The 12,029-nt window shown below is 47.0% G+C and overlaps 2 protein-coding genes and 1 non-coding gene across 14 annotated transcripts in view; 1 reads left to right on the forward strand and 2 right to left on the reverse strand.

The window, feature by feature from the left end:
* Positions 1–6,292, forward strand: part of BAZ2A (bromodomain adjacent to zinc finger domain 2A) — a 43,554-nt gene extending 37,262 nt beyond the window's left edge. For all 9 annotated transcript variants that reach the window (XM_014347118.5, XM_014347119.5, XM_055095512.2 and 6 more), the window contains one exon: positions 80–6,292. In XM_014347118.5, the coding sequence (XP_014202604.2) occupies positions 80–245 (166 nt within the window). In that variant the 3' untranslated portion in view covers positions 246–6,292. The remainder of the gene's footprint in view (positions 1–79) is intronic.
* Positions 1–12,029, reverse strand: part of RBMS2 (RNA binding motif single stranded interacting protein 2) — a 94,189-nt gene that overhangs the window by 15,688 nt on the left and 66,472 nt on the right. The window contains exons 10-14 of one of the 4 annotated variants that reach the window (XM_063593413.1): positions 11,884–11,961; positions 11,146–11,256; positions 10,436–10,516; positions 9,810–9,892; positions 3,191–9,684 (exon numbers count right to left, since the gene is read on the reverse strand). In XM_063593413.1, coding sequence (XP_063449483.1) covers positions 9,812–9,892; positions 10,436–10,516; positions 11,146–11,256; positions 11,884–11,961 — 351 coding nt within the window. In that variant the 3' untranslated portion in view covers positions 3,191–9,684; positions 9,810–9,811. Of the gene's footprint in view, positions 1–3,190; positions 9,685–9,805; positions 9,893–10,435; positions 10,517–11,145; positions 11,257–11,883; positions 11,962–12,029 lie in introns of those variants that run through there. The other 3 variants (XM_003824909.5, XM_055095520.2, XM_034935642.3) reach the window with 3 other exon arrangements.
* LOC112436723 (U6 spliceosomal RNA) lies at positions 10,189–10,292 on the reverse strand. Its single transcript, XR_003025429.1, has one exon. It is a non-coding gene; the product is annotated as a U6 spliceosomal RNA (small nuclear RNA).

A 12,029-nucleotide genomic window follows, 5' to 3' on the forward strand; every position in this document is an offset into this window, starting at 1 on the left:
TAGATGTGGGTGAACCCCCCAGTCTTTGCTACTGCTGCAACTCCTACCCAGCTCACAGCTTTGCCCCTGCCCTGTCCAGGTACACCAGCTCAGAGGAGTTTGCGGCTGATGCACTCCTGGTATTTGACAACTGCCAGACTTTCAATGAGGATGACTCTGAAGTAGGCAAGGCTGGGCACATCATGCGCCGCTTCTTCGAGAGCCGCTGGGAGGAGTTTTATCAGGGAAAACAGGCCAATCTGTGAGGCAAGGGAGGTGGGTGGGGAGTCACCTTGTGGCATCTCCCCTCACCTTCCAAACAAAAACCTGCCATTTTCACCTGCTGATGCTGCCCTGGGTCCAGACTCAAGTCAGATACAACCCTGATTTTTGACCTTGCCCTTGGCAGCGCCCCACATCCTCTTATTCCTACATCCCTTTCTCCCTTCCCTCCTCTTGCTCCTCAAGTAAGAGGTGCAGAGATGAGGTCCTTCTGGACTAAAAGCCAAAAAAAGAAAGAAAAAAAATGATTTTTCTTTTCTGTTTTATTTGCTAATTAAAAATGGGGAGGGGGAAAGTCGTCCCTACTTCCTCCTCCCTGCTTCCTCTCCTCCCCTGTACGTGCCCCAGCATTCTGGGGTTATTTAACAATAGCAATAGTTCTAGTGAATGTGTGAAACCAAGAAACACTCTGTACTGTGTGCGGACCCGCAGTGACGGCCAGTAAAGTGGACTTAACTCCCAAGTGTGTCGCGCCGGACACCGGGCCCTGGACATGCTGCTTCCATGTTCAGTCCCTTCCCTGCTTCTCGCTGTCTGTTTTTCTTTTCCCACCTCCCACCCCCCAGTTTTCAGATTTTCTCTCATCCAATAATGTAAAACTATCGTGTACGGGTTCCTCCCTCCTTTTCTCTTCTCCCAAATCTTTTCCCTTCAAAGGAAAAAAAAACGTTCAGAGGTCCCTGTCTTCTGTCCCCATCTTCCTGCCGATAGCTATCCCCTGTATGACGTTGGATGCTCCTCACATGCTGAGTTTCCAGCCTTTTCTGAAACTCAGTAGCTGGGGAGAGGGCAGGGAGGCTTCCTGGGCCTTCCAGCCTCCTTCCCCACCTCCTTCCCAAACCCTCTTGGGAACTCCTCAGGGACAACTACTGCTGAGTTTGGGTGCACCCCAAGATGGAGGCCAGGTAGCAATGGGGCCGGCCTCAGAGAGAGCGTGCTGTGTGTGTGTGTGTGTGTGTGTGTGTGTGTGAGAGTGAGAGAGAGAGAGAAGATGCTGTGCTTGTGACCCTGTATTGTTTGATAGGATCCATTCAGTTTCCCCAAGTACCTGTTTTCATTCCCATTTTTCCGTTTAAAACCATCACTTTTTTGTCTTTGGGAAACCACAGGAACAATTTCTCTGGAGACAAGGCTGTGTCTCTCTCCTGGTCATTTTTGTTCCAGCCTCTTCAGACTGTGCAATCTTTCAGCAGGAACTCCCTCTCTTCTCGGTAGCTTTGAATCTTAAGCTTCTACGGGAGAGTGGTAGAACTGGATCATTTCCTAATCCCATTTAGTTGTGCTTTTCTTCATTTACTTCATACCCCAGGACCCCTTCCCCAGCAGCAGAGACCCTGGAGCACAGGAGAGTAGGGAGGAGGGGTTCTGGGTCCATCACTGCCCTACATGTGACTATGTCCAAGTTAAGCCCCCAACACGAGAGGAAAGCTGCTGACTCCCAGCTATAGCCATGGGCACTTGGCCCCCTGCTTTTCCTGCTCAGCAGAGCCCCTCCCTTCAGAGATTACGGGTACTTGCACTGGGGAGGTGGCTGCTGGCTGGCCCAAGCAGAGAGCTGAGGCATCCAAGAAATGTTCCATTGGGGGTGGGGGTGCCAGGTGAGGTGGAGCATTCCTTGTATTCTGGCAGCACTGAAGAGCCACTGAAGGGGGTAGGGGCAGTGTAGGTCCTGGGGCAGCCCCTTTATTCCTTTATGCCCCTTCTCCCTCATAGCCTATTTCTAAAGTCGCCTTTTCTGTCAGATAAACCTCAAAACTTTTAATTTTATTTGAGATTTTTTTTTGCTTTTAAGAGGTGGATTGAAGAATATTTGAATTGACTTTATATTATGCATAAATATTTATATTTTATCTAAATAACTGCGCTGTAACAAACTTTGTGTTAGACAGTTGAAACTGTTAGAGTTGGGGGCTCTGCTTTTTCCCCCTGGCAATTTTCCCCTGGTATAAGATGTGCTAGATTAATTTCATTGTTGGAGGTGAGGTGGATGGGGGAGTGAAATCTCCATGGTTCCTGCTTTGTGTTCCTCTCCCAGCTCCATCTCTTTCCCTAGGGACCAGGCACTCATATGGCGGGGTGGGGGCCTAGCCTCAGTTTGAAGAAGTGGGGGCTGGAGCGGGGTTGGGGGTGGTAGGGATAGGGCATGATCAAAGGGGCCATTTCTTGCTTTTCTTTCCTCATCTTCACTGCCCCCTTGAGCTAGGTGGATTTTCTCTTCATGACAAGAGTATTTGGTAGGGAAAGCAGGTTTAAAATAAAAAGACAACCCACCCCCTGCCCTTTTGCTTCCCTCCCATCAGTCTGGTTGACAGGAAGAAACCACACCATCAACACCAACAAGTTTCTGTGTTCCTTTTACAGCAAAAGGGACTTTTTATATAACCAAATGTGGTGTTTTAGTGACTTTTTGATAATGTACAGTTTTTTGTGAATTTAAATTTATTTCTTTCTATATTTTTAGGACCAATCTCATTTTTAATAAGGTTAAAAAGAAAAAAAAGTCTAGCGAAAAAACTCCTGTTTTTGCCATGTGATGTTCCACAAGTGCAGCTGTAGAAAAGTGCTTGTCAGTTGAATAAAAAAACCACATTTGATAGAGATTCAAAAGACTCTGTGTATTCATCTTCCCTTCTACACACCTGAGGGGGAGACGGCGTTGGGATAGGTATGACTGGCTTAAGAGACCACAGGCAGGGGAACAACAGGGGCTCCTGTTCCACACCCTCCGTGTGGATGGAAAGGGTCATTAGTGCTCCTGCCTAAATGTCTGGCTGAGTTGCTGGAGCAAAGGGGGATTCAGTGCATCCAGGTCATGCCTTGTGAGATGTGGCCCCAGCTTCCTAAGCTGCCACCTCTGTGTTCCTGTCATAGCAAATATGGGACCATCACCAGCTTACCACTTCCCACTCACGGATAAGACACCAAGACGTAGACTTTTGTGTTTTATTTTTTTAAAAAAGTGTGAAGTAAGACAAAATGGACCTCTACCAAGTTGTAGGGAAGGACAAGGAAAAGACCAGGGGTAGAAAAGGAGCGTAAGTTAGAATGGTGGCATTGGCATAGATGTGGGAAGAATATAAAACTAGAAGTCTCCAGATAAAAATACACAAAATATGTCTGTTTAAGTATAAACATTTTCTGTCCACATGCAAAGAGGTGTTTACCCACCCAAAAAGGGTATATGTTGGAGTGGGGACTTCACTCGGGCTGGATATGTATTACCCTCCAGCCTGGAAACTTTGTCTTGGTGAAACCCCCTAAACTGTATGTTAAGGTAGAAAAGGAACATTCGCTTCCAGCCTTATAAAAATGACAGACTCCCTCTTTGGTGTTTGGTTGCCTTCACAGCTATACGCCAGCCACTGAGCAGCTTTCTTGTCCTCTTAAGTTCTAAACTCTGCTCCTATGCTGGTGTCCTCCAACCATTACTTATTACCCTAAGCCGTCACCGCACAGCCTACTCCCCTGGCCTATCACAGCAGGACCTATCTGGAGAGTTCACACTATTCTAGGGCGATCAGTGAGCTAAAAATCCCAGAGAAAACACTGTAGGAATAGAAATTCCCAAGTTTAATTCCCAAGAGTTTAAAAATTATGAGCCTTTTCTAGCCCCCACCTTCCCAACCCTCAGAGAAGGACAGTAAAGAAATCAGTGAATCCAGGTATTTACCTATTGTTGAATTGTGAGGTTGTGAGGTAGACGTGTAACAAGGACAAGGAAGTTTGGGGATCTGCTTGGAGAATGAAGGTTTATTCAAAACAAGTGGACAGGTCAAGGGTAACGGGTGATGAGGGCACCTGGCTTTTGTAGTCATGTGGGGACTGTCCCCTGGGAGGTGCAGCAAAAATCAGAACGGAGACAGAAGCTCACAGTCTGGTTTTAGCTGCCAACTCCTATGGAAGTCCATAGCTGACTCCTATGGAAGGCCTACCAAATGAGGAAATTTCAGGAATTTGCTAATGCTTGGGAGGATTGAAAATGTAGGCAGCACAGAAATAGAGTAGTTGGTTTAAACGGGAGTCAGGAAGGATTGGTATAACAAGGCACAAGATTTGGAATTTACCCTTTACAGACTGGCTTTTATAACACCCACCCTCGTCTCTGAAGCCTGCTGATTCAGGGCTAGCAGAGCCTAGGGGCAAGTTTGGGCTAGATCACCCACCCAGTTTATTGCCCTTGGCTAAGAATGCAAAGCCCCTCATGAGCGCAATGCTGACACTTGCCCAGAAGGTGGGGCATGTGCACAAGGCAGCGGCAATAGTTCTTTTCTAGAAGACTAATAGCCACTGCTACTAGGGATTCCTAGGACATTCCAGCAAGGCCTCTCACAGCATCTATATGACGCAAAGTAACAGCCCACGGGTTGACATTGGAGTGACAGGCCTCAACTCCCAATGGGTTGACATTGGAGTGACAGGAGTAGGCACTGGAGGCACTAAGGGAGGGTGAGTGAGCTGATTGTCAAGTTAGGAAAGGAAAACGAATAGAGTGGAGCTGAAGTGGCCCAACCCAGCTCATGGCCTGTGAAGCAGCAAAGTCTGGTCTTCATCTTCAATATGAGTAATGTCTTCTTATCACTCCTTATCTGTTACTGACAAGGTCTATTACCCTTTAGAGCCACCAGGCTTCCTGGCCTGGGCAACTCTACAAATTCTTTGGTTAAAAACACTACAAAGGGCCGGGTGCAGTGGCTCACGCCTGTAATCCCAGCACTTTGGGAGGCCAAGGCAGGTGGATCATTTGAGCCCAGGAGTTCAACACCAGCCTGGGCAATGTGGCAAAACCCTGTCTCTACTAAAAATACAAAAATTAGCCAGGCATGGTGGCAGGCACCTGTAATCCCAGCTACTCAGGAGGCTGAGGCTGGAGAACTGCTTGAACCCAGGAGATGGAGGTTTCAGTGAGCCAAGATCACGCCACTGCACTCCAGCCTGGGCGACAGAGCGAGACTCCGTCTCAAAGAAAAAATAAAAATAAAAAAACTGAAAAGGCCAGGTGTGGTGGCTCATGCCTATAATCCCAGCACTTTGGGAGGCCGAGGTGGGTGGATCATTTGAGCCCAGGAATTCGAGACCAGGCTGGGCAACATGGCGAAAACCTGTCTCTATTAAAAATACAAAAATTAGCCGTTTGGAGGTCAGGAGTTGGACACTAGCCTGGCCAACGTGGTAAAACCCCATCTCTACTAAAAATAAAAAAATTAGCCAGGCATGGTGGCACACGCCCGTAGTCCCAGCTACTTGGTGGCCGGGGAAGGGGTGGCTGAGGCAAGAGGATCACCTGAGCCTTGGGAGGTCGAGGCTACAGTGAGCCATGATGGTGCCACTGCACTCCAGCCTGGGCCACAGAGTGAGACCCTGTCTCAAAAAAACAAAACAACAAAACCAAAAAACCAAAAACATTAAAAACAACATCTCATCCAAGCATGGAGGCTCACACCTGTAATCATAGCACTTTGGGAGGCTGAGGTGGGAGGCTCACTTGACAGGAGTTCAAGACCAGTCTGGGCAACATAGTAAGACCCCTGTCTCTACAAAAACTTAAAAAACTAACTGGGCTTGGTAGTATGTGCCTGTACTTCCAGCTACTTGGGAGGCTTAGGTGGGAAGAACCGTTGGGCCCAGGAATTCAAGACTGTACTGGACTACGACTGCATCACTGCACTCCAGCCTGGGTGACACAGCAAGACCATCTTTAAAAAATAAAGGCTGGGCGCGGTGGCTCATGCCTGTAATCCCAGCACTTTGGGAGGCTAAGGCGGGCAGATCACCTGAGGTCAGGAGTTTGAGACCAGCCTGGCCAACATGGTGAAACCCCATCTCTACTAAAAATTAAAAAATTAGCCGGGCATGGTGGTGGGTGCCTGTAATCCCAGCTACACGGGAGGCTGAGGCAGGAGAATTGCTTGAACCTGGGAGGCGGAGGTTGCAGTGAGCCGAGATCGTGCCATTGCACTCCAGCCTGGGCGACAGAGCAAGACTCTGTCTGAAAAAAATAAAATAAAATAAAATAAAATAAAATAAAATAAAAACCTCTCTCCATCATCATCTCCACATCTTCCTGACCTCTCTACTGGCACCCTCCTCCAAAAAGTCCAATCAGTTTAGGGTCTGAGTATCATCTCAGAGCCTGAGATGAGGAGTAATAACGCCGATAGGAGATGGCTAGGCAGGCTCAGAGCCTATAAAGGATTATGCCATCTGAGGAAAGGACTCTAGTGTGTTCTAGTTGACTGAAAACAGAAAAATGCCAAGTACTAAAATATTTTAAGAATGTTATGAGCATCTGTAATGAGTGGGGGTGAGATGTAAAGTACAAAGAGAGTAAGAGCTGGGCTCCATGAAGACAGCATTCAGAAAACACTAGGCATAGTGTTTAAGAGCCCAACCCTTGGCTGTGAGCTGGAAGGCTCCCCTATGTTTCCCTCTGCCATCAACCCAACCAATTAGACTATTTCATGGGAGAAACAGTATCCCTCCTTTCTTCTCCCTCCTTTCCTCCAAACACTCACCCACTGTTACAAATGAACTAACAATTAGGAGAGGAAATGAGTGTAAACCAAATGCACCAAAAAAGAAATTCCTCAGTGCCATTAGCCACCGCAAAATAACTTCAGGCCCCCATCACTTCCCATGCCCAAACCAGAAACACTCATTAATACAATCTAACAAGTAGATTCACATGAGAAGAACTCCAAAAGGTAAATTCAAAATTCAAAACAAAAAAGTAGAGCCATTTAAACATTTTAAAATATATATATAGAGAGAGAAAGAAGACAGAATCAGGAGTTCTGTGAGGCAGAGGAGAGGGGAGTGGCAATATCAACAATGGTTTCTATGCGTGAAAGGCCCTTCCTAAACCTCCTACCATAGCAAAGCTCCCCCAGTCTATCAGATGAACAGAATTCTAGATTTGTTTTCTCTTTCTCTCAAAGGCCACTGACAAGAAAGCAGCTATGGTATATTTTCCTTGACTGAGGGCTGGAGACTCAAAAACAAAAGGTATCTGCCCAGCCAGAGCCCTCTAGAAGGTTGCTGGGCTTGGGGCTATTTTACACTGGATAAGCCCTTCCTGAGTTTGGAAGCATCAATTAGAAGACTGTGGCAATTTGTCCTTTACGCTTTATATCCTACCCATTGCCCCGCACTCCCTCACCCCTAGGATGTACATAGAAAGTCGACACTAGGGGCACTGGGACTCTCAATTCTAGGGTGGCTGGGAAGGGAGGGAAAGCTGGGCCGAGCTCTACTTGTGACAACTGATACTACAGTTTCTTTTCCCCTGCTGTCACCCCCTTCCTCTCCCTATGGCCAGCCTAATGAACACCTGTCTCTCTATCCTCCATTATTTGCCTTTGTCTGACTGTCTAGTGGAGAGGCACCTGGCCTTGAAGTGCAAGGGAGTCAAATTCTCCTTTCAGTGCATAAGGGAGTGACTGGGAGAAGACAAGAGCAGGATTTGATTTCCTAGAAGATGGGTGAAGTCTTTCTTCAATCTGTCTCCATGTGTATAGAGTCACATCTTGCAGAAGGGGACAGTTAAAGACCAAGACATAGGCTTTTTTAAAGGACTCCTGACCTCATAAAGAGTTGGAATTTATTGCTCTTTTCTACCCTAGCTCCCTGTTGTCCTTCCACAGAAGGAACATTATTTCTGATGTCCTGGTTCCCTGGGCAAAGGGTCCAAGCACACCGGGGCAGGGCAGGTTGCTCTGGACAGTTTAGAGAGCTTTGTCCTTTCCCACCATTGCACAGCACACACCAGAACAATGCCCACCTGAATCCCTCTGAGTACATGTGTGCATTCAGCATGGAGCCACAGCTCTTTCAAGAATCACTCTTGCTATATGCAGAGTTATCAAAAGTCAAAGTCTGGGGAGAATTCAAGGATCCCAGTCCAGTCCTTCCCAAACAGTTGCATGAGTGTCAAAAGGCACTGTTTGTCCAGGGTTGGGGTGAGAATTTACCCTAACCCAGGAGGCAGGGACAACACTGTCTATATCAGTGTTTCCCAGTCTTGGCAATATTGACCTCTGGAGTCAGATAATTCTTGGTTGGGGGTAGTGGGGACTATCCTATGCAGTGTAGGATGTTTAGCAGCAACCCTGGTTTCCAGCTACTAGATGCCAGTAGCACACACATCCCACCTCCAGGCGTGGCAATCAAAACCGTCTCTAGATGTTGCCAAAGGCCTCTGAGGGACAAACACCTCTGATTGAGAACTCCTGGTCTGTGAGTGAAGCAGCAGATCTTCCACCGTGTGGAAGGAGCCTATGTGGATTCAACTAGGTCACAGCTGCAAAGGCTCTGAGCATAGCAACGTGTAACAGGGAAGAGAGGGGACATGAAGCCCAGGACAGAAAATATCCTCCAGGAGGCAAGAAAGCAGGTACTCCCAAAAAGCTATACCTCAGATGCTTCCTCAGATGCTGTTGGCCTTGGCAGTGAGAAGAGTTGGTAAAAGTCAGTAAGTCCATTCTTCCGGAACTTGCCAGGGAAGACCTAGTCTTCAACCAAGTTTGGCTCAAGGGTGTGTTCCCAGGGCTGTGGAATTGTCTCTTTAGTAAGCCTGGGTCACATCTGTGCTTTCTGAAGCCAAAGTCTAGTTTTTTCTCCCAGGGTGTGGCAGGGTGGGGGAAAGAACAGCCACTTCCATGGCCTACTTAGTGTTCTGCCTTGTTCCTTGCCCGGCCTGCCCCCCAACCCCAAATTCCACATGAAATTTCATTTTTAAAAATCCATAAAATTAAAAGCTGTAAAAGGGCAAAGTAGGCAGGCTCAGCTGTTTAGAAAAGAGAAAAAGAAGAATCTGGACAAGAGAAAGAAGGCATAATATGGGTGAAGAGGAGATGGGGTGCATGAGCTGAGAGCTTTACAAAATAAAATTTTTAGAGTCTGCATACTTTTTAAAACACATACACACACGCATCAAAAAAGTCCATAACTAAGCTCAGTAAGTAGGGCTCCTTCATCGATGTTCTAGCACCACACCTTTCTGTTCTGTTTTGGTTTGTAAAGAAATAATTACAAATTGTTTTAAAAGCATTCCCAAATAATTCCAACACATCGAAAACTTTTTCATATAGATGAGAAGCTACGACCACCATGTCTCTTCAAGGTAGGGGAAAAGTACGTTGCAGTTAAAAACAAAAAGCTTTCTTTGCAAAAGAAGAAAAGTTTTTTTGATCTCCTTGAATGTAGCACACAAAAAAAGTGATGGTTCCCCCAGGCTCCATCAGCAATAGTAAAGGGCAGGAACATAGAGATTTCTTTTTCCAGGCCCAGGCCTGAAAAACGATGGCTAAGTGTTAGTCCTTAGCAGGGCCGACGGATGGTCTCCATTCCTGGTTAACCCTCTGGAATCTGGGAGCATGAGTATCTCCAAGAATTCATTTCTATTCAGTAAAGATGGGGAGGGGAATCCTAAAGAAGGCACAAGCCAGAGAGGAGACAAGACAAACATAAGAACCTGTCTGACTTCAGGCCGGGCTGAGCTGCTGTCTGCCAGTGCAGCCCTCCCTGCCCCCCAGCATGTGGTTCTTACCCACTGTTACTTGTTGAACTGGAAAGAATAGACCCCATGCTCTGAGGGTGCGTCCACTGCCACTTGGTTCTGTTGGCCGCTGCTCTCCTGTGCCATAGCCAAGGAGGGGAGTCATCTTGCGCATTCCTTTCCTCACCTCCACTACAGCAGCCACACCAAAGCCCACCCTACATCGAGTGCCCTCCCAAACCTACTCATGTGTGAGTGTTTCCACCCACACCACCACTTCCCCAACCTTCCTACAGCCTGTCCTCTTCCCAAGACACATTAGTCAATACAAGCCAGCATCCTGGTGTCAACTACTGGCTGGCCAAATGTAAGGAAGGGCCTCATTCATGAACTCAGACCAAGTCCTTCTTTCCTACATCTGTTGTTGTTTTTTTTTAAATATGGAACGCTTCACAAATTTGCATGTCATCCTTGCACAGGGGCCATAATCTTCTCTGTATTGTTCCAATTTTAGTATGCATGCTGCCGAAGCGAGCACATCCTTCCTACATTCTTCGTATACCTGCCAGCTATTTGTGAACACAGAATCAGCATCATTGTGAGAGAAAGATCTTGATCAGGGGGAAACCTGCCTCCGTTCATTTTCCTAATCTCAATCCAAAGAAATGATAACACCCTTACCTCGACTGAAACACTGGAAGAAGGCACAGGGGTGTACTGGGAGATGTAAGCTCCTTGCATAGCTGCAGCCGTCGGCATATACTAGAAAGAGAAACATCAACAGGCTTACAGCAGTGATTTTTGGCTACATTTGAAGCAGCTGAGGGGCTTTAAAAAAAATACTGACACCTGTATTCTACCCCAGAGATTCTATTTTAATTGGTCTGAGCATTTGCATCTTAAAAGCACTTCAGGTGGTTCTAAAGTACACTGTTAGGGAGACGTCTCCCTATATGACTTATTTTCCTCCTCTTTCCTGACTTTCTTCTGCTTTTCCTCAACACACTCCCTTCTCTACCCTTGAGCCCTTTCTATGCAAAAAGGAATGCAGTAGGCCTAAAAGAAACCTAATGAGCTTCCTCCATCCTTCCAGGTACTATTTTGATGAGGATTCCTAGGACGTGTGTGTATCTTAAACTAATATGCAGACAGAAGCACTATTCACAAGGTGCATGAGTAGGAATCAGTTAAAAGGGGTGGGCTGGGGAGCAGAATGGCTGTATTCCTGGCTCATGGAGCACTACCATTGTAGTTTATGTCCTGTTCTGAGTGTGCCCCGGATGACACTGAAGTAATTCCATCATTATTCATAAGTTACTTACGCTGAAGAGTATTACACAGGTATGCCTTGCTCAGTAGGAGAGTTTACAATCAGAAATATCCTGCTTTACCGTGCCTGTGCTGCTGAGGGAGAGATGGCCCAGTTGCTGGGTAAGGGGTCCCATCATGGAGGCAGGCTGGAGAGAAATGGGATGGTCCATCCCTGGTGTCAGAACTGAACCCTAGAGGCAGCAACAAAGGACAGGATTAGCTGCAGCATCCTGTGAGGCTGCCTAAAGCAGTGACTGGTGGCTGTCAGGACCACTGGAGACAGACATTTAAGAATCCTGGGAAATGGTAAGTGAGCAGCAACCCAACTATGCAACAAGAATAGGAACTCTGCCTGTCAGTGTGGAAGGACCCTCGTCTAAGAATAACAAGCTTAGGTCTTACTGCTGGGTTGCACAAGGGTCTGAGCCAGAACTCACACCCACATCTCCTGGCATCAAAGGCCTTTTTTTTTTTTTTGAGACGGAGTTTCACTCTTATTGCCCAGACTGGAGTGCAATGGCACGATCTCAGCTCACTGCAACCTCTGCCTCCCGGATTTAAGCGATTCTCCTGTATCAGCCTCCTGAGTAGCTGGGATTACAGGCACCCGCCACTACACCTGGCTAATTTTTGGCATTTTTAGTAGAGACGGGGTTTCGTCATGTTGGCCAGGCTGGTCTCGAACTCCTGACCTCAGGTGATTTGCCTGCCTTGGCCTCCCAAAGTGCTGGGATTACAGGCATGAGCCACAGTGCCCGGCCAGTTTTTTCTTTACATCAAATTGCCTCTTTGGCTTCTGCCCACTTCTGAACACTCACTGAAGGCTGCATGAGGTATGAATGGTGGTGCATCCAGGATGGGTTAGGTACTTGTAGAGGAGATGTCTGAGTCACTCTCTAAAACAAGCAAAAACAAAAATGTTAATTGCCTGGAAACTATTATTCAGCCCACGGATCTAATAATG

This window comes from Pan paniscus, chromosome 10, assembly GCF_029289425.2.
Source record: "Pan paniscus chromosome 10, NHGRI_mPanPan1-v2.0_pri, whole genome shotgun sequence".
NCBI lineage: Eukaryota > Metazoa > Chordata > Mammalia > Primates > Hominidae > Pan > Pan paniscus.